This window comes from Chanodichthys erythropterus, chromosome 8, assembly GCF_024489055.1.
Source record: "Chanodichthys erythropterus isolate Z2021 chromosome 8, ASM2448905v1, whole genome shotgun sequence".
Classification (NCBI taxonomy): Eukaryota; Metazoa; Chordata; class Actinopteri; order Cypriniformes; family Xenocyprididae; genus Chanodichthys; species Chanodichthys erythropterus.
Genome location: NC_090228.1, coordinates 4,786,968 through 4,806,999, shown reverse-complemented (window position 1 = coordinate 4,806,999; position 20,032 = coordinate 4,786,968). Strand labels below are relative to the sequence as shown.

At 36.5% G+C, this 20,032-nt stretch overlaps 3 protein-coding genes and 1 long non-coding RNA gene across 5 annotated transcripts; 2 read left to right on the top strand and 2 right to left on the bottom strand.

Annotated features, from left to right (window-relative positions):
- Nucleotides 1-451: 451 nt before the first annotated feature.
- Nucleotides 452-6,796, bottom strand: dclre1c (DNA cross-link repair 1C, PSO2 homolog (S. cerevisiae)). The gene is made up of 14 exons (XM_067391541.1): nt 6,556-6,796; nt 6,374-6,425; nt 5,051-5,135; nt 4,899-4,958; nt 4,766-4,821; nt 4,574-4,675; nt 4,429-4,501; nt 4,204-4,344; nt 4,025-4,126; nt 3,812-3,948; nt 1,903-1,957; nt 1,724-1,812; nt 1,542-1,639; nt 452-1,462 (listed from the first exon to the last, which is right to left on the bottom strand). The coding sequence occupies exons 1-14, from the start codon at nt 6,662-6,664 to the stop codon at nt 603-605; spliced, it is 2,019 nt and encodes a 672-aa protein (XP_067247642.1). The 5' UTR covers nt 6,665-6,796; the 3' UTR covers nt 452-602.
- A 217-nt stretch (nt 6,797-7,013) lies between these two features.
- meig1 (meiosis/spermiogenesis associated 1) lies at nt 7,014-9,019 on the top strand. Its single transcript, XM_067391546.1, has 3 exons — nt 7,014-7,125; nt 7,255-7,409; nt 8,730-9,019. The coding sequence occupies exons 2-3, from the start codon at nt 7,260-7,262 to the stop codon at nt 8,856-8,858; spliced, it is 279 nt and encodes a 92-aa protein (XP_067247647.1). The 5' UTR covers nt 7,014-7,125; nt 7,255-7,259; the 3' UTR covers nt 8,859-9,019.
- Nucleotides 9,020-10,375: 1,356 nt separating this feature from the next.
- Nucleotides 10,376-14,654, top strand: tmem243b (transmembrane protein 243, mitochondrial b). 2 transcript variants are annotated; one of them, XM_067390883.1, is made up of 6 exons: nt 10,376-10,487; nt 10,982-11,104; nt 11,700-11,934; nt 13,615-13,665; nt 13,744-13,848; nt 13,962-14,654. In XM_067390883.1, exons 3-6 carry the CDS (start codon nt 11,857-11,859, stop codon nt 14,103-14,105), a joined length of 378 nt encoding a protein of 125 aa, XP_067246984.1. In that variant the 5' UTR covers nt 10,376-10,487; nt 10,982-11,104; nt 11,700-11,856; the 3' UTR covers nt 14,106-14,654. The 2 variants fall into 2 exon arrangements, with proteins under 2 accessions (XP_067246984.1, XP_067246983.1); XM_067390882.1 differs by having other exon boundaries at nt 10,982-11,114.
- A 59-nt stretch (nt 14,655-14,713) lies between these two features.
- Nucleotides 14,714-17,250, bottom strand: LOC137023801 (uncharacterized). Its single transcript, XR_010895583.1, has 3 exons — nt 17,098-17,250; nt 16,412-16,504; nt 14,714-16,243 (listed from the first exon to the last, which is right to left on the bottom strand). It is a non-coding gene; the product is annotated as an uncharacterized lncRNA (long non-coding RNA).
- Between the last annotated feature and the right edge of the window lie 2,782 nt (nt 17,251-20,032).

Sequence of the window (20,032 nt, the reverse complement as noted above, 5' to 3'; positions counted from 1 at the left end):
GGCTTGAACTTTAGTGACGATGCAGCACAATGTCCTAAATGTCGTTCACGTATGTTCATGTTCTTATAACATTGCATTGTTAGAAGTTATAAAAATTTGCATTTTTATAAACATTTTTACTCGCATTTGTTAATGTTAATTTTATGAAATCTTTTCACCATGTAAATGTTGTTATTTTAGTGTTTATATAGTATTATAGTAGTTTTAAATATTTTAAATGAGCTTTGATTTTAGTTTACATTTTAATGTTTTTGATGTGTGCTTTTGTATCATTAATTTTTATTAATTTTTAATATTTCTATTTAGCTTTATTTTCAGTTTTGGTTCCAATCATTTTAGTACTTCAACTTAAACTTGATTTCATTTAATTGCCAAAGCAACATTTCAATTTCCACTTTTTGAAGTTGTTCATACAGCAATTATATTTTATTTCAGCTTTATTTAAAAACATTTTTTTTAATGATTTCTAATCCATAAGAACACTGATTGCACATATTTGCTTGACCTTTTTAATTTATTAACAAAGTATTCAGCATTTATAAAGGTACAAAACTGCATGAGGTAAGCTGTCGTACAATAAACCAAAAAAAACAACCATGACATTAAAATATTCGTCTTATGATCACTTCCTCCCCTGCTGCCAACTTCCTGTACAGGTCCTTCAGGTCTTCTGGCTGTGGGACTTTGGAACCTGGTGTTGGTGGAAGCTCAAAATCCGATGACACCTGCGAGTCTGATTTCGGCTCCACGGCTTCTTCCGTCTTGTGTTCAGTGTTACAGCTGTCAATCACATCGGACACCACATCACCATTAGTCCCTCGGTTACACTGCTCACTAATAACAGCTTTACTTTCATCCACATGGACAAGAACTGTGTCCATTTGACTGAGGCTCTCCGTTCCCGCGTCTGATATATGAGTGGACTGAGAGGAATTCATGTGAACGGAGCTGTTGTCATCCTCATCTTCATCCTGAAACAGCTCAGGTGACTGGGACGCTGTGTTTTCAGTGGAGAGTGTTTGAGTGTTGTGGCTGTTCTGACTGTTATCCAACTCGCTCTCGTCCGTCAACACCGGTTCTGCCTTGAAGAACTTTTCCCAACAAGGCTGAGCGGTTTTGGATTGGGACGTGTCCGAACGAGTCAGTTTTGTGCATGGCATTTCTGTGCAAGATGGAGGAGGTGGAGCGAGACCTGGTGGGTGAGGTACAGGAGGTTGCTCAGCATCATCTTCATCGTCATCATCATCGTCATCGTTTGATTCGGTGCAGTCGATGTAATTGGACGAGTGTGTGGAGGGACAGGGCTGTATGAGGGTGTACCTTTGGTCCGTATCATGAGAATCCTTATTGGGACTACATGGTTTTGCATTGACTGCAATATTGGTCAGATCAGCCACTGTCATCTTCCGCCGCCTCGGAGCCGTGGAAAACTCGTCAAACAAGTCGTCATTACTGTCTGAGCCTTAGCAGGGAAAAAATAAGCAATAGTAACTGATTTAATGATGAATAATAACAGTTTTAATAATGAAAACTACTCCTACCTTCTAATGTGGATCTCTTTCTGGTTCTTTTAAGGGTCCCAAGCGGTTTGTAGACGATCTCTTCCCTTCCAGTATGCTTTCTGCACAATGGCTTCAACCTGAATTTAAAAAGACCGTTTTATAGTACGTATCTAGAGTCTTATGACAAACATGGTAAAAAAGAGAAAAGGATCAGTCCTTACAGCTCAGAGACGTCCTCCAGTGTCTTGCCCAATGGAATGACATTAGGGTAGATGTTAACAGGACAGATGTACGATAGAAAATCCTTAACCTAGTCGCAGGAAGTAGACATGAGCTTAAGATATGCTAACATAGTGTATGCTGTCATGTATAAAAAATAATAAAGAGGGATTTCTCTTACCTCCAAGTAAGAGGAATGAAAAGAAAAGCATGCTCTGTAGGAACTGCTCCCCATCCTAAAAAGAAAGACAGTCAATAAATAAATGTAATATATAATTTTTAACAAAAAAAATTAAATATGTATTGAATTTAAAAATATATAAATAATAAAATAAAACTTAAATATACACTACCGTTCAAAAGTTTGGGATCGGTAAGATTTTTAATGTTTTTAAAAGAAGTTTCGTAATATTGTGAAATATTATTACAATTTAAAATTACTTTTCTATTTGAATATATTTGAAAATGTAATTTATTCTTGTGTTGGCAAAGCTGAATTTTCAGCATCATTACTCCAGTATTCAGTGTCACATGATCCTTCAGAAATCATTCTAATATGCTGATCTGCTGCTCAAGAAACATTTATTGTGCACAGATGTACAAAATATTTGTGTACAATATTTTTTTTTCAGGATTCTTTTCATGAATAGAAAGTTCAAAAGAACAGTGTTCATCTGAAATATAACCTTTTGTTACATTTTAAATGTCTTTACTGTCATCGATTTAATACATTTTTGCTGAATAAAAGTATTAATTTCTTTAAATTCTTCTCAAAAAAAAAAAAAATTTCTTACTGACCCCAAACTTTTGAACGGTAGTGTATAATGTTACAAAAGCTTTGTATTTCAGATAAATGATGTTCTTTTGAACTATCTATTCATCAAGGAAACTGTTTTTAACATTGATAATAATAATAAATGTTTCTTGAGCAGCAAATCATCATATTAGAATGATTTCTGAAGGATCATGTGACACTGAAGACTGGAGTAATGATGCTAAAATTTAGCTTTTCCAACACAGAAATAAATTACCTTTTATATTGTATTCCAATAGAAAAGTTATTTAAATTGTAATAATATTTTACAATATTACTGTTTTTACTGTATTTTTAATTAAATAAATGCAATTTTGGTGAGCAGACGAAACTTCTTTTAAAAATATTAAAAATCTTACCAATCCCAAACTTTTGAACGGTAGTGTATATATAAAATTATATATCTATTATAATATATATCAAAATTAATATCCATTTTCATACTGTACATTATAATGTGATGCTAAATTCACTTCTTGCAAAAATATTAACTCATAAAAAGATTTTACTTTTTAGTGTTTTAGATAAATAGTATAGAATTTGAGTGTATATTTACACGACAACGATTTACTAAAAACTGAAATTATTCCTTTGTGTTTATAGCATACAGATGACAGCATTGTCAAAACGTTCCCGTTCACACAGATCCACGAAAATGATCAATAACGCTGCATTATGCATACCCGGCCAGTAGTTGGCAATGTTGCTACGAAACACTACGTGCCTATAGACTGAACCAAGTATGCCGCACAAGTCTGGAAAAGTGAAGCCAAAGCATTTTGATCCCCTCCTGGTGGCTGGCTACAGTATAGTTCAAAAAACATTCGAATGGGACGTGAGCTAAACTAAAAAATCCAATTACACTTTAAATAATAATGTATGTCTGTCATTTTAGGTAGTTCTTATTACGCAGACGTATGTTTAAGTGTTGTCTTTTCCAATAAGTTCGGTTTTAGTTACTTGATGCTATAAAAATGGTGGTGTAACATCATGACTGACAGCAGTGCTTACAAATGAGTCAGCGGGAAACAGAGTTCTGGCGGGACCTTGATTTTTTTGCAGTTTGCACGGAGATGATAACAGTATTGTTTTCAAAAACCTGCACTTTGAAAAAGTTAGCGTTTTCAGGCCCCCAAAATGCCATTGTTGCATAAATGAATGGCCAAAATGCATAAAAAGTTTTCCATTTTGTGTGTAATGTACACGCCCCCTTAATACTGGCCATAACATAAAAATTATCTGCTCCCAGAATTTTTGGTGCATCATCATGACTCACTTGACAACAACAGAGGTCTTTCTGGTCCGTTCTCCAAACCATATAGTTGAGGGTTTGATGCTGATGATGTTTAGAGGCATGCCATCTGGAGCCGTGGTGCCACACGGTAACCTGTTCGCCCTGAAGAACTCCTCATCCTGTGGGAAAAGCCACAAATGTGATCTCGTTTACTCATTCAGGACGTACAGGTCATTATGCAAAAGATAAGCCTACCTTGGGGTGCCTACAAGCGTGGATCTGCGTGGCGCGGTTGGTGGTCACATGACACAGAATTTCAGGCATTTTTTTGAACATTTCCAAGCTGTTCACATGTATCTGTAGTAGAGAAATGATGTTAATGTTTTAAAACAAGGCAGAAAGAACTAAAGCTAAAAAAAAGAACAATTATTGACCTGTGAGCTGAACTCTTGTCCCAAGTTGGTAAAGAGGTACTCGTAACCATACGCTGCCTTACAGTTTAACCAAACGACATGGTACGGACTCTGACAGATCCAGTTCTGGATGAGCTGTCTTATCCCTGTTAAACAAGACTCCTAAAACCGTGGAGAATCGGTTACGGAAAGATACAACGGTCTCAAGTCTGTATGATATAATGCAGGTAAGTGTAAAAATCTCACCCTGCTGGGGATCTGATGGTACTTGGGATCAAAGAATGTGGTATCGATATACACACTCTTTATGTCCTTCACCCTGCAGCATAAAACATTTGAATTATATTATTATCTACAAAATGTGCTGTAATTATTTGTGATATCTGAATACCTGTCTCCAGAGTGCAAGTACTCCATTCTTGCAGCATCTCCGACAGCCAGTCTGAAGTCCCCTGTGTAGAGCACTGTACCCTGAGCACCCTCAAACAGAAACCTGTGTTAAGAGTTTCAACAGTTCATCAAAAAGGACTGTATTTACGTTTTTAATGCATGTTCCTGTTCTTATACTGCAGAGGTTGCTTACATGACCGATCCTGGACAGTGTCCCGCTGGGAGCAGAGTTACAACAACATCCTCTGACTGAAGAGAAAAATAAATACAAATTCAGATCAACTCAAAAACACTCCAAAAGATTAAACTAGGAGCTAAACGCCCACCTCTCCGGTGATTTCATCTATCAGAGATATGTGCGTTGGACTGTCCAGTTCCAGTGGGACCTAGTATGTAATGCAGAGGTTCTCATATCAGGCTGTTTAACAGTTAGAAATTGATTTATGGAAAATTATGTATGGATGAAATTAATACTTACAATGTGATCTTCCCAGAAGGCATATTTTGGGTTACTAAGCAGGAGCTCCTTTGTGACAAACGAGCAGTACAGCTTTACTGTTAAACTAATGAAGACAATAAGTTTGTTAATGTTTTGTCATATAATTCACATACATCAAAAGACTAAAAATTAAGATTTTTGCTAGAATGAATTTGGCATCACAACGTTATAATTTACATTTAAAGAAAGTTTAAATGTTAGATAATGGCAAAATAAATGTATATGTAAAAGTAGAATATCATAAAAGTAGAATAAATAAACTTGCATTTTAAAAATAAAATTGTTGACTTTATATGCTAAGATATACATAATATATGAGTATGCAATACTGCTGCAACTAATGATTATTTTGATATTCTATTATTTTTTATAATTAATTGGATGAAAAAAATCTAAAAATTATTACATTAAAAATTAATTTTAATCCATTATTTGAAACAATGTTATTTCACATCCTGCCCAATGCTGTCCTCCAAACAGTGTGTAATATAAAGCCAAAAATATATAGTAAAAATATATAAATATAAAAATAAATATAGAAAATATAAAAAATATAAGTGAATATGTAGTATATATATGAATATATAGTGAATAGGCTATGCTGTAAATTATAAGCAAAAAAAGGTTTAAAATACAAACATAACATTCTAAACCTAAAAACAACTGATTGCTTACTATTTTAAAGCACAAATTTAATTAAAAATTATAATAAACAAAAGCAAAAAATGTCACTGGTGGATGGTTTCCTTGCACAACAATAATAATAAAATTTGTTGTAGATCATTTTCATTATCGATAATAATCAATTTGATCGATTAGTTGTTGCAGCCCTACTGCTGCATCATAGCACAGAAACTGAAAAAAATAATAGTACATAAACATAATAAATTGAACTGACACACAAATATACATATGTATGACAGTTTATAAACAACACATTCACACTTGTAATGTTTATGTAAACTTTCATAAACTATGACTTTTATGAACTAATAAGAAAATTATGTTTCCTATGTCACATGAGTTGGAATATGTACACCCAGGTGAAAGAAAAAGTTCACTTCTATAATGTACTTAAAGTGCTCTATTTCCATGCACTAATTTTGTACTAATATACTAAAAATTCTTCTTTAGTACTTCTTAAGATAATCTTAAGAACATCTAAGTGTACTCAACTGTGCTATTTTGAGACACCATGAAATGTGAACTAAAATGTGCTTTTAAAATTAGTGCACGAAAATAGAGCACTTTAAGTACTTTACAGAAGTGAACCTTTTTTTCACCTGGGCAGCCATCACTCACCTAAACTTCAGTTTTCTCTTCAGTAAAGGTCCTTTCAACCCTTTCATATGATCTGTTAAACATAAACATCAACAGATATGTCAGATCAGTGATCATAAATAAAGCAAACCATTTTAGCCATTCATGCTGCCTGGAAAGTGCATATCAGGATCCGATGCGATGTCCATGATATATATATGCACCTTTATGGCAGTGAGAGAGGAAATAAGCTCTGGCGTGCAAATTCTCCTTGTCGAATCGGTCCAGGGAGATGGTGGAATATTCCTTCATGCGTCCAGCAAACGAGCTCATGCTGTCTGCGCTGAGTCTGAACTCTGATGAAGAACTCCAGATCCTCCTGAAAGCTCAGGACATCACTGCCTGAACTCTTTCTGAGCTCGAGACGCAGACAGCAGCACCCCTGCATCTGTCTTTCCTCCTCCTGGCATCGCTTTGGTATGAAGTCACGTGAGTCGGAAATAAACATATGTAACTTGATAGTGTAAATTTTACAGCGACATCTAATGGACTAAAAGACAATCGGTATACTCTAAAATAGTACACAATTTCACAAATAATTGTGCATATCCAAAAACTGTTTGGAATTCTTCTAGGGAATTTCCGGGTATAAGTTTGATTGGCCAACCAAAAGTTGTGTTATTCCAGGAATGTTTTCTATTGGCCATCATGCTAAGTTGCTAGGAAACAATGATGCGCAACAGCTCAGTCGTTCGAGCACGTTGACAATTCAGCCTTTAATCACACACGGCAATGTAAGTTTGTATTTAAAAACATTAATACTAATAAATATTACCTTCTAGATATGACCACCTAACTGTGGTCACACTGTGTTTATTCTGAATGAGGAGAATCGTGTGAGATGTGTTTGTTATGATACACAGAAATCATGTCCAGCTCAGTTTTCCTGGATAACAAGGCCAAGCCGAAGTCCATAAGCCGAGCGAAGCAGTGGACAGGTGAGGTGGAGGACCTGTACAGATTTCAGCAGGCTGGATACAGAGATGAGCTCGAGTACCGACAAATCAAACAAGTCGAGGTACCCCATCACTTTTATTACATTATTACCATTAAACATTAAAGTAACTTGACATTATCATTGAAGACCAGCAATAATAATTTTCATTTTAATTACATAATAATGGCAATATATATACATGTCAAAGTCAAACATGCCCCTTTGCTGTGATGCCTGGTTACTGGTTTAAACTTGGCCCAGGTTTGTAAAAGATTTTTGGGTCAGCACACCTTAATATCTTCAACAATTGATTGCCAATTAAGTTTAGAATACAATGAACCAATTAGAACCCAGTTTAGGTCAGATAGCTGCTAATGGTGGATATTTTGATGAATCGAAATTTAATTTTTTTCTATGTATAAACTGTATATGTAATAAAATATGTTTTCTTAGTTTGTGTTGTCCCTTTATCAGTGCAAATTTATCACAAATTAAAAAGGATTCATGCCAATATTGTCCAAAACCCCACTTTTCTAGGGCGTTTCGATTAATAAATCAATTAATCATCTAACATAAAAGATTGTAAATAATGTGTATATAGTGCTGTCAAATGTCAAATCAATTAATCACGATTAATTTATATATATATATATATATATATATTTATATATATATATATATATATATATATATATATATATATATACACACACACAAACACATATATCTACATATATATAAGAATCAAGGGTTCATATACTTTTGAATAGGGTTATTTTCATAAATTCAGCTTTTTTTTTTGTCTTGTGGACTATATGTAAATAAAAATATCATACTCAGGATAGTAGTAAATAAAAAATAACATGCATTCTGTATGATTTCTCTTATATTGTTAACATTTTTCACATTTTCCCAGATTCTGCAAGTGGTTCACATACTTTTTCTTGCAACCTTATACATAATTGCATCTAACATAAAAGCTTATATATTATTATATGTTATTATTTGAAACATTAATAATTGATTTGTGTTGTGGTCATTACTTTTTCCTGTGATTTTTCTCTTCTTTTTTTTTTTTTGCATATTAAAATAAAACATAGAGCTGTAGTTCTTGCCATTTTTGCCAAATAATTTTGTCAGATATACACACATAGATATAGTAGTAGTAATTTACATCATCACCCTTTATTAAAAACATTTTTACAAACTTTTTCATGTTTGATGTGATTAATCGCATTGAATCGATTGACAGCATATATATATATATATATACACATGCATACATTCATGCATACATAAACTTTCATTGGTATATTTTATTTTTCTTATAAATACTTAATTGTAACTTACTGGAAACACAGTCCTGATTTCTTGTTGAACATTGTTGTGTTGTCCTTTCAGATTGACCGTTGGCCAGAGACTGGGTTTGTGAAGAAGCTCCAGCGTCGAGATAATACCTTCTACTACTACAACAGAAAGCGGGAGTGTGAAGACCGAGAGGTCCATAAAGTGAAGGTGTATGTGTACTGACAGCTCCTCGATCCAACCAGCACTTATGCCATTTTCATTTTTTATTTCCCATTTTGAAATGTTGTCTTTAGAAAACTCATGGTCAGAGATGTCTTGCTGTTTTCCTAATGTAAGTTTCTGAATAATAATAAAAAAAAATATCTAAATACACTTTTTCATGTGAACAAATCATTTGATGTTTTTTATTTGAAAGGTGCAATATGTATAATTTTCTGTCCGCTAGAGGTCGCTAGAGGCCTATTCAAAACAAAGGCGTAGCTTGATGACGCCAAGTTTAAGAGCAGAATCTTGGGACATGTGGTCTTCACCTCACAGCCGGTGGAAAATATTCAGGATAGGACTCGGGAAGAAATCATGTTCATGGATGCGATTATTAATGTTACTGTAGCATGAAGCAGAGCAGGACCGAGTGTTGTGGGAGCTGAACGAGGAGCTGGAGCGATTGTTAACGAGAGACGAATGCACCACACGCCTCACAAGCAGCAGGACTTTTATTATGCCACAGTCGCCGGCGCTGCTTCCGCTTTTGCGGTCATGAGTATGAGGTAACGCAGCTCTGTTTATCATATTAGATACTTTTGAGTGTGTTGAAAATGTTATAACGTTACTCTGTGCGTTTGCTCGGCGGCTGCTGTGAGACACTGAAGTAAGATAGATCGATTTTAGAATATCATGGTTTGTGTTGATAAATGGCATGCAATTCATTTTAAAACATATTGTATGATGGAGAAAATTCTGCATTACTGTTACTAAAAATAAAGCTGCATTATGCTATGTTAGTTACTTGACAAAATAGTGTTTTTCTCTGAGGCACGGAGATTTTGGTACTCGCAAAAAAAATCAAGAAAATTAGATTTAGCAATAAGACTAAACGTGTTGAGCTATATAACAATTAGTTTCGTCTATAAATATATCAAAACAGTTGTTCCCTTGTCTATTAAAACATGTAAATATTAAAGCGTCTTTGGCGTTTCCATGGTTTCTACAAAATAAAACCGGAAACCGAGGATAACGCGGGTATGACGCAACTGACAGGCGACTCCTCACACGTCCCGGAGCCTTGGTTAAAATTGCCATTTTCTCACGATTTACAAATAGTTGGAAACATTTGGGATATTGTAAGTACTCAAGTAAACAAAATATATAACACTGGCCTGGTTTTTGGATATTTTACTGCAAAATTCTTACATATTGCATCTTTAAAGGTGATTAAGTAGCCAGACTTTCATCTCTTTACTAAATTCTCCCAAGCCTGTACAAAAACCTGTTAAACATAGGTTGATATTTTTACAGTCTATGGTTGATATATAAATGTAAATATATAAAATTATATAAAACAAATTACATAAAGTGTTTTGCTTTTTTTTATTAATTAGAAAAGATTGCATTTTTATTTATTTTTTTACTCTTTTAGTGTTGCTTATGAAATATATTCTGACAATTTTATGTTTGTGCCTTCAACAACAAATACGATAAACGTAAAACTAACCGTATGGCCCTTTAAGAACGCGTCACTTCCGGTTTCATGCGGCGAGCCGTTATTACTGTTCTTTTGAAGTCATGCGGATAATACTGTGATCGGAAAACACCCCCGTGTGATCAATAAACCCCTCTGTTTGTTATATCCAGGTAAGTTATATAAGTTTATTTGTTTATTATATTCTGAATCCATCTTCCCCGTTCGGACGGTTTGTTTTCATTCACATTAGCTTGTTAGCTCTTAATATTAATATGTAACAGCAATCTGATTGTAGTCATATTTACGTTTCTGTTTAAGTTAACATACATTTTCAGACTAAGAAAGACAGTTTAGAGGATGATATTTTTGATCGGTCTGTTAGTGTGTGTGTACGCTATATAAACAAACAAAAAAAAATCAATTCATACACCTGCACCGATTCTGTCAAAGTAATAAAGTCATTTACTGGACTGATAAGCTGTTTAGATGAACATTCCCTGGTTATCTGAAGCTAATTCGCGATTGTTTTGTTTGTTTTATGGCCAGTAAGCAATTTTAAATAGGCCACCCTTTTGAACAGAAACTAGTCTAGACTAGAACAATCAAAACTAGAAGAGTAAGTGACATTAGACACTAATGGTGCATTTGTTTTATTTGGTTACAGAGCTGAAAATCGTCTGGAGATCCTCCTCTTCTTCCAGCCTCAGATATCTGTTGACATGAGCTGCAGTTAGAAATTTCAGCCATCTATCCATCATCATGACGAAGATTTGTTTTGGATCACAAAGTAATGTGCTGTAGGTTGTTTACATACAGCTTAATTTTCTTTAGTTCATCCAAATTGTCATTATTTAAGCTGTTCCAAACCTATATGACTTCCAAAGAATACAGATAAAGCAAGTTTCATTTTTAGGTTAACTTTCCCTTTAAGGATGCATCTTTCCAGTGACACCAGTACTATTGTACTTGCTGTGACCCAAATAAATGGCCATAATATTGTTTAAATATAATGTTTATAGGTGACTATATACAGTAGTTAAATAAATGTTAACATGGCTCTGTACAGGCCATGTGCTGATGCCAAGATCAACTGCTCACATGACTGATCACACATTTTTAAGGCTGTGCTTATGGTTTCATGATCCAGTCCCTTGGGCTGATTACTAGAAAGGCCAGCTTGTTGTGTTACTCTAAAGCACCATTGTAAGAAAAGTCTTTGGATTCATGGGAAAAGGAGCAAAGTGCATGACATATCATTCAGTGCTATGGCTCTGGGGTTTGTTTTAGTTCATATCGCACACATTGATGTGCCATGAATTATCAGTAGAATTAACTAAATGAATGTTTTAAGTAACGGGTCGTGTGGCTGATCTGTACTCTAGGTGACCCAACCATGACTATGTGCTGTTCATAAATCGCTTGCCCTGAGGAGCGAACCCAACGTAGAGAGCAGCGAGCAGCATGCACTGCCATCCTCCGCTCCAGAGGGGCTGCTGCTGGTAGAAGGTATCAGGAAAGGGTGTGTGCACTGCTCCGGCCATGGATGACTTCGCTACGCGCACATATGGCACCAGTGGCATGGACAACAGGCCTCTGTTCGGGGAGACATCGGCCAGGGTAACTCACCTGTTAACATGAAATTAAAACCTTTTTTGCTAAACAATACAAAAAAACCTCTCTCTCATTTTATATATATATATATATATATATATATATATATAATATATATATATATATAAAATATGTACACACACACAGAGGGCTTGACATGAACATTATTAACAACTTGACATTAACACCCGCCAAATGCACTTTGGCAGGTTGAATTTTATACATTTTCAATTGTAATCTTTTAAAAACGCCTCTAAAATAATAAACTAAGTGCCATGTTGCATCAAAAATACCTATTTTTACGATGCATATCGATACCGAAATATCTATAATGTTTCCAATACTCATTTTCTGAAGAATCGATACATGATGCCAGCTGCTCTTTCTCTCTCTCACATCGTCTCTCTCACTCGTTTCATTTGCTCCAGATGAATATTGTTTGTGTTACAGGGGTTGAACTTTGGCATGGGATTGCGTGTATTGCACATAATTTTACTCATTCCCACAGATTTTGTGCTCACCCCCAAAGTGCGCTCACGTAAAGCCTGCTATCATTATTTTTTCACTGCTTATTGCGCTTAAAGTGTTAGTTCACCCAAAAATTAAAATTCTGTCATTTATTACTCACCTTAATGCCGTTCCACACCCGTAAGACCTTCGTTAATCTTCGGAACACAAATTAAGATATTTTTGTTGAAATCCGATGGCTCAGTGAGGCCTGTATAGGGAGCAATGACATTTCCTCTCTCAAGATCCATTAATGTACTAAAACATATTTAAATCAGTTCATGTGAGTACAGTGGTTCAATATTAATATTATAAAGTGACGGGAATATTTTTGGTATGCCAAAAAAACAAAATAACGACTTATTTAGTGATGGCCGATTTCAAAAGACTGCTTCAGGAAGATTCGGAGCGTTATGGATCAGCGTATTGAATCTGCTGTTCGGAGCACCAAAGTCACGTGATTTCAGCAGTTTGCCAGTTTGTCACGCGATCCGAATCATGATTCGACACACTGATTCATTTATGCTCCGAAGCTTCCTGAAGCAGTGTTTTGAAATTGGCCATCACTAAACAAGTCGTTATTTTGTTTTTTTGGCGCTCCAAAAATATTCTCGTCGCTTTATAATATTAATATTGAACCACTGTACTCACATTAACTGATTTAAAAAAATGTTTTAGTACATTAATGGATCTTGAGAGAGGAAATGTCTTTGCTGGCTATGCAGGCCTCGCTGAGCCATCGGATTTCAACAAAAATATCTTAATTTGTGTGAATAAAGGTCTTACAGGTGTGGAACGGCATGAAGGTGAGTAATAAATGACAGAATTTTCATTTTTGGGTGAATTAACCCTTTAAAGAGTCAAATACACACAAAATAATATCAAAATGCTTGTCTTGGTGAGGTCTTGGTGAGTATTCACATAAACACAGTCAGTTATGTTTTGAGTGAACATAAACAGTTGAGAAAGAACACTCACGTGTAACAGTATAATGGATCCATGCGTCAGGTCTTAAAGTGACAGCAGCCTAATATACCTGGCCATTTTGAGACTTTCCATATATTGGTGACATGTAGATATTTTAAAAAAGATCATATTCATTGCAGCACCTTGAGTTACCTGTAAAGTGCAACTATTTTCTGTCAGCTACACTAACAAAAATATATTAATCACTTTCAGGATAGAATCATCAATCTAGTGATCGGGGGACTCGCATCTTTACTCGTTCTGGTAAGTTTTTCCCACTAATGAAGATCTCATAGATATGTCTGTTAATCATATTGTCATTATTAACTCCATCTCTTTCAGGTGACCATCATTAGCTCATTCGTCTTCCCTTCACTGCCTCCCAAGCCATTGAACATTTTCTTTGCTGTCTGTATCATGCTAGTCTGCGGGTCAGTGTTGGTTCTGGTAAGTAAGAACTTGCTAGTCTAAATAAAAACATTGTTTAATTCTTTAAATGGTACCAAAGAGAGATAAAAGTTTTGATGCAATTCCTGACCAAATAAATCTCTTTCTTTCAGATATTTTGGTATAGGCAGGGCGATCTGGAGCCCAAGTTTCGCAACTTGATCTACTACATGCTCTGCTCCATCGTTCTGCTGTGTATCTGTGCCAACTTGTACTTTCATGATGTGGGACGTGATAAACAGAGCAATGCCTTATAATACTGTTACCACGGGAACCGTCCCAATCAGCGGAATGTTCATCATTATGTGGGTGCTTTGGAACCCCACTTGAGTTCTTGAATCAGGAGAATTCATTTTCCTACAAGCCCCGTTTGTGTGGGCAGGGCCAGTCTGCCTTTGGGAGCCATATTAGTGGACTAAACACATAATAGATGCAAACATGCTAGCGATCAGTAGCACTCTGGGATGTCCATGCACACATTTTGCACCCTGAATGCTGTATACAGCTTAACCTATATGCCAATGACAAGACTTTTGAAAAGTTTATTGAAATAAGCCATGGCAATGCGTAATGTTTTTATATTTGTACATGACACACCTATGGTACATTCCTAATTAAGAAATTCCTTATTTTGTATTTAAATGATCAGACTCTTGAATAGGAGCACTTGATTAAAGACATGCAGCAGTCACTGTAAATTCATTTTTCTAAATTACTGAACACTGTTATTTGATATGGTGAAAACCTTAAAATTTTGGTTATAAACCGCTGTTATTTGGATTGTATGTAATTAATAAATACATATACACAATATTTTCAAGTTCTTTTGTGCTTTATTTTTAGTATAAAGTTGTGGTGCATTTTTTTCTGAAACGGTGGAAAGTTTCATATGAAAAGACTGAGGAACTTGTTGGTTCACATTTCATCTTTGGGACCTCTAGAGGCTGCATTGGGGTTTGGACCTGACACCCTGTTGTTAGATCTTTACAAATTTGTCTTGTGCCAACTAGGGACTGATCAATCTATTCAAATCTACATCTAATCAAATTAAAGCTGGATTTTAAATTAATCTTGCAGGATTGGAGACTAGATGTTCCATGCAGTTTGTAAATAAAATATATTTTGACTTCATAAGGGCTAAACTGTTAAATAAAATGCTACTAATTTAGATCACACATTTACAAAATGAGAAAACAGTAGCTTTTTAAAAGTTTTGGGGAAAGGTCTGCATTTTCTTCTGTATATTTTTGATGAATAAAAGTTTTTTAAGTAGGCCTGCATTCCATACAACAATGCCTCTAGCAATATCCCAATTTAAAAGTGCAACTACTTTGCATTATTTACAGCAACTCTCCTGAAAACAACTGACAAAGCTCTTATTTTTTATTCATAATTTTGTCAAAAAAAAAAAAAAAAAAATGCTAAAAAACCTATAAGACATTTTCATCCATGAAACACAAAGGCGAGGGATGAGCGCTATAAAAACAGACTGAAAAACAGTTAAAGTGAAGAAAGTGAAAGACAGACCAAAATATAAAACATGTCTTGGTTCAAAAAAATCTCAAGAATTTTTAAAGTTTTTATGCGAACTAAAAGCATACAGTCTAGTGTTTTGAATTTGGAGTTAAAGTCTTATTACTGCTTTCAAATACCACTATTGGTAAAGTAATTTTTTATTATATAAAACAAAGCTTGTGCAAAAACACTCCTAAAGCGTTGTGTTTTAATCATGGAGATCTGAAATCTTTGAGAGTTTTTATGTTCAATCACTGTCATAAAAGCTGAAGTCGACAGCAACATCGCAGACTCTGTGGTTCAGTGGATAATTATTCGCCTTTCAAACATGAAGTTTTGGGTTCGAACCCCACCGTTGCTTAAGTTTGTCATCATCTACGACGTTATGCTAATAAAACCCCGTCCAAAACACTCCACATTGTGAAAGACTCAGTGGTTCAGTGGATAAAGCATTGAGTTCTAATCATGGAGACCCGAGTTCAACTCCCACTAATGCTTATGTTAAATTGTTGTCAGTAAATCCAACAAAAATCTTCAAACAGCAGCTCTCAGTGTGAAAGCCACGATGGCGCTACTGGCTAAACACACGTTCTCTGCTGATGAAGCTGCGATAGAGGCGTGGGTTCGAACCCCAGTGAAAACCAACAGAGACTCTGTCAAAGCTTTAACTGCTTTATTGTAGACTCACACAGGTCAAATATAAGTTCCTGCACATGTTCAGACAAGAGATCTGTGGCTCACAGGTAAGAGCGCTGCCTCACGGTTCAGAGGTTGCTGGTTCGATCCCAGCCGGATCTCCGCGATACGTGTGAATGAAGGGGTGGGGATGATTCGGGTCCCCCCCTGAGGCCCGGCACCATGTCCAGCAGCGGTTATGCTTCTGGACACAATGAAAAAAAATTTAGCTGTATAAAATTTTGGCCCGCCGTCCCTTCCCCACCTACTTAGGTTCACATCATTTGCTTATTAAAGGCGTGATCCTCCAAAAACAAAATGATGGGAACCTACATGTTTATAAGCAAACACACTCACACATTACAAGTCTTACCTGTCCATCAGCAGAAGTCCATCATTACAGTCAATGTCTGTCCACACGACCCACAGCTCTGCTTCAGATGACTGGACGCTCCAAACCTTTATTCTGTAGAGGAAACAGACATTACTCCATGCAGTTTATCTAAAACATCAGAATGCAAAAGTTAGCCTACATAATAGTTCATAAATATAAGATGTCATAATACTGAATTAGATGTAAAATATATTCAACACTTCGGCTCTACTAAAGCATGAAGCAGCAGAAACATCAGAGCTTCAAACTCCAACTGACTCTAATAACAAACAACAGTCCAGTAGATTATTACCTTCAGTAAAACTACAACAACAACACAGACAAAAACACCAATCCTTATTATTCTGCTTCATGATATGAGTATTAGATGGCGATTACAAATGTAACGCAATGAATTTGTTCTTGTGAAGCTCTGACAGTGAGTTCAGCATGTAAACAAAGCCTGCGATAAACTGCCTTCATACGTGGTTAACAAGTGGCAAATTAAACAAGAAGTTATAAGTTGACGACACCATCAAATTAAAGTTATGTGTGTTCGCGGGAAACACATTAAATCCTTCATAACATGAATGTAAATAAACTGACATGAGCGATGAACGATGAATCAGTACAAATGTAGACAACTATACAAAACATAATTAGTTTATAAGAACAAATTTACTTACCGGTGAGTTGCGTGACACTTTATTCCCTCATTTTATCGATTTGTTTGCAGGAATATGTGCAGTTAAGTGATCAGTTGTCATCTGCACGTGCTGTAGCGACTGTCATCAGCGTCATGTTGTCAAGGACCCGCCGGTGTCGCGCTGACAGTGAAACCCGCTTACGCCACCTAGAGGAGCGGATGAGCAACTGATCATCAGGTTCAGTCGTTCTGCTGTTGGCATTTCAGTGCTAAGCTAGCCTAGTTAAATGAGCTCTGGCCAATTGAGTCTGTCGCCAGTCTTATGTGAGAGGGCTGTGATTTAATTTCCACATATTTGAAAACTAATCCGTGTTTTTTCAGGATCTGAGTCAGATCAACTGATGCGGAAAGACATAAAGTGTTCTGCTGAAAGGCACGCGCCTCGAGCGTAAACGGTAAACACTGATAAAATACGGTCCAAAAGAGCTTAGAGATTCGTTTAGTGTGTTTTTCTGTCACGTTTTATGTTTTAAGTGATGTTTATCGCAGTTAAACAATGGTTTTGTGTTGTTGTGTCATTGTTAATTATGCTTTTTACTAGTGAATATAACAGGCACAAGTATGAGATCAGATGAGTGTTTCAGCGCCGCCTTGTGGACAATAAGTGTATCTGCATTTCTATATGAAAACAGCAGCAGGAGGAAAGAGACTTAACGCAAGAGCCAAAAGACGTCCAGCTCCACCTCTGTGTATCAAATGGGTGGAGGGAGATAGTAATGGGCGGGGTTAGGGTGTGGTTAGACCTTCTAGCTCCACCCATTACACCCAAATTACATCTAGAGAGGGATCCGGACTTCACGCTCCACCCGTGGCTCTGCGGTGAGCAGCTGCTCAAATACAGCAGAGATGTGTAATCCTGCTCCGGCTGAGCCACTCTCCGGAGTTTAGCTGCAACCTCATTTAAAACACCTGGAGCAGCTAATCAAGGTCTTTGTGTTTACTAGAAACTTCCAGGCAGGTGTGATTGACTGTTTATTATTAAAATAAAAAGACTTTACTTGAATAAACCCAATGTTTTTATCATAGTTATGTGTAGCACATACTCATAGCAGAAACAATGAAGTCCTGTCATTCAAATGAACGCAAGAAATGACAAGGTGATTCATGATCTCAAGCAGGTAAAAGACTGTAATACAGATTACAAACACTTACCAAACTCCACAATCACTGCAGGTTCAGTGTCTCAGTGGACGATCAACTGCTTATTCTGTGTGAAAGTCCTGAGTTCAACTCTCACAAGAATAGTTTCACAAAACAAACCTTTTCCAAAACACTCAGTAACTGCAGATTCAGTGGATCAGTGGATAAAGCGTTGAGTTTTAATCATGGAGACCCGAGTTCAAATCTCACTGTTGTTTGTGTTCAATCACTGGCATAAAAGCTGAAGTTGACTGTAACATTACAGACTCTGTGGTTCAGTGGATGATTACTTGCCTTTCATACATGAAGGTTCTGGGTTTGAATCCCACCGTTGCTTAAGTTTGTCATCATTTATGACATAAAGCCAATAAAACCCCGTCCAAAACACTTCACGATGTGAAAGACTCAGTGGTTCAGTGGATAAAGCGTTGAGTCCTAATCATGGAGACCCGAGTTCAACTCCCACTAATGCTAATGTTAAATTGTTGTCAGTAAATCCAACAAAGATCTTCAAACAGCAGCTCTCAGTGTGAAAGCCACGATGGCGCTACTGGCTAAACACACGTTCTCTGCTGATGAAGCTGCGATAGAGGCGTGGGTTCAAACCCCAGTGACGATCAACACAGACTCTGTCAAAGCTTTAACTGCTTTATTGTAGACTCACACAGGTCAAATATAAGTTCCTGCACATGTTCAGACAAGAGATCTGTGGCTCACAGGTAAGAGCGCTGCCTCACGGTTCAGAGGTTGCTGGTTCGATCCCAGCCGGATCTCCGCGATATGAAGGAAAGGTGCGGTGCAAGCGAGAGGTTGCTGGTTCGAGCCCAGCCGGATCTCCGCGATATGAAGGAAAGGTGTGGTGCAAGCGAGAGGTTGCTGGTTCAATCCCAGCCGGATCTCCGCGTGGCGTGGTGCGAGTGAGAAGGTGCAGAGGATCATGGGGTCTCCCCTAAGCTCCAGCACGATGTCCAGCAGGGGTTATACTTTTGGCTGCAAAAAATTTAATTAGGTGAGTAAAAAAAAAAAAAAAAAAAAAGAAAGAAAAGGAAAGGAAAAGAAAGAAGAAAAGGGAAGGAAAAAAAGTCATCTTACCCATCCATGAGCTGTCCACACGTCCCTGGGTGTAACGCTCCAAACACATCTCTCATTCTGTAGGGAAAAGACATTATGCTATTTTGTATCCCTGAATTCACTTAAAAGTTAGTCTAAATAATGTTTATTAAATGTAAATTGACTACATAAATTCAGTTCCTAAAGCTGTGCAGTGTCATATTACACACTATATAATCAGTAATATTGTATCAATAATAATCTTTGTTTCAATATACTCTAAATCGTAATTTAGTTCTGATGATGCTATTGAATTACTTTCATACATCTCAACGATACGAGTGAACGGCGTGTGAATGAAGGGGTGGGGATGATTCGGGTCCCCCTCTGAGGCCCGGCACCATGTCCAGCAGCGGTTATGCTTCTGGACACAACAAAATTTTTTTTTTAGCTGTATAAAATTTTGGCCCGCCGTCCCTTCCCCACTTACTTAGGTTCACATCATTTGCTTATTAAAGGCGTGATCCTCCAAAAAGAAAATGATGGGAACCTACATGTTTACAAGCAAAAACACACACTCACACATTACAAGTCTTACCTGTCCATCAGCAGAAGTCCATCATTACAGTCAATGTCTGTCCACACGACCCACAGCTCTGCTTCTGATGACTGGACGCTCCAAACCTTTATTCTGTAGAGGAAACAGACATTACTCCATGCAGTTT

Coding starts and splice junctions, on each gene's coding strand:
- meig1 (XM_067391546.1), top strand. CDS start 7,260: ATGTCCAGCTCAGTTTTCCTGGATAACAAGGCCAAGCCGAAGTCCATA. Junction 7,410..8,729: donor GACAAATCAAACAAGTCGAG/GTACCCCATCAC, acceptor TTGTCCTTTCAG/ATTGACCGTTGGCCAGAGAC.
- dclre1c (XM_067391541.1), bottom strand. CDS start 6,664: ATGAGCTCGTTTGCTGGACGCATGAAGGAATATTCCACCATCTCCCTG. Junction 6,426..6,555: donor CCTCTCTCACTGCCATAAAG/GTGCATATATAT, acceptor TATGTTTAACAG/ATCATATGAAAGGGTTGAAA. Junction 5,136..6,373: donor AAGAGAAAACTGAAGTTTAG/GTGAGTGATGGC, acceptor TGTCTTCATTAG/TTTAACAGTAAAGCTGTACT.
- tmem243b (XM_067390883.1), top strand. CDS start 11,857: ATGGATGACTTCGCTACGCGCACATATGGCACCAGTGGCATGGACAAC. Junction 11,935..13,614: donor TCGGGGAGACATCGGCCAGG/GTAACTCACCTG, acceptor AATCACTTTCAG/GATAGAATCATCAATCTAGT. Junction 13,666..13,743: donor TCGCATCTTTACTCGTTCTG/GTAAGTTTTTCC, acceptor CATCTCTTTCAG/GTGACCATCATTAGCTCATT.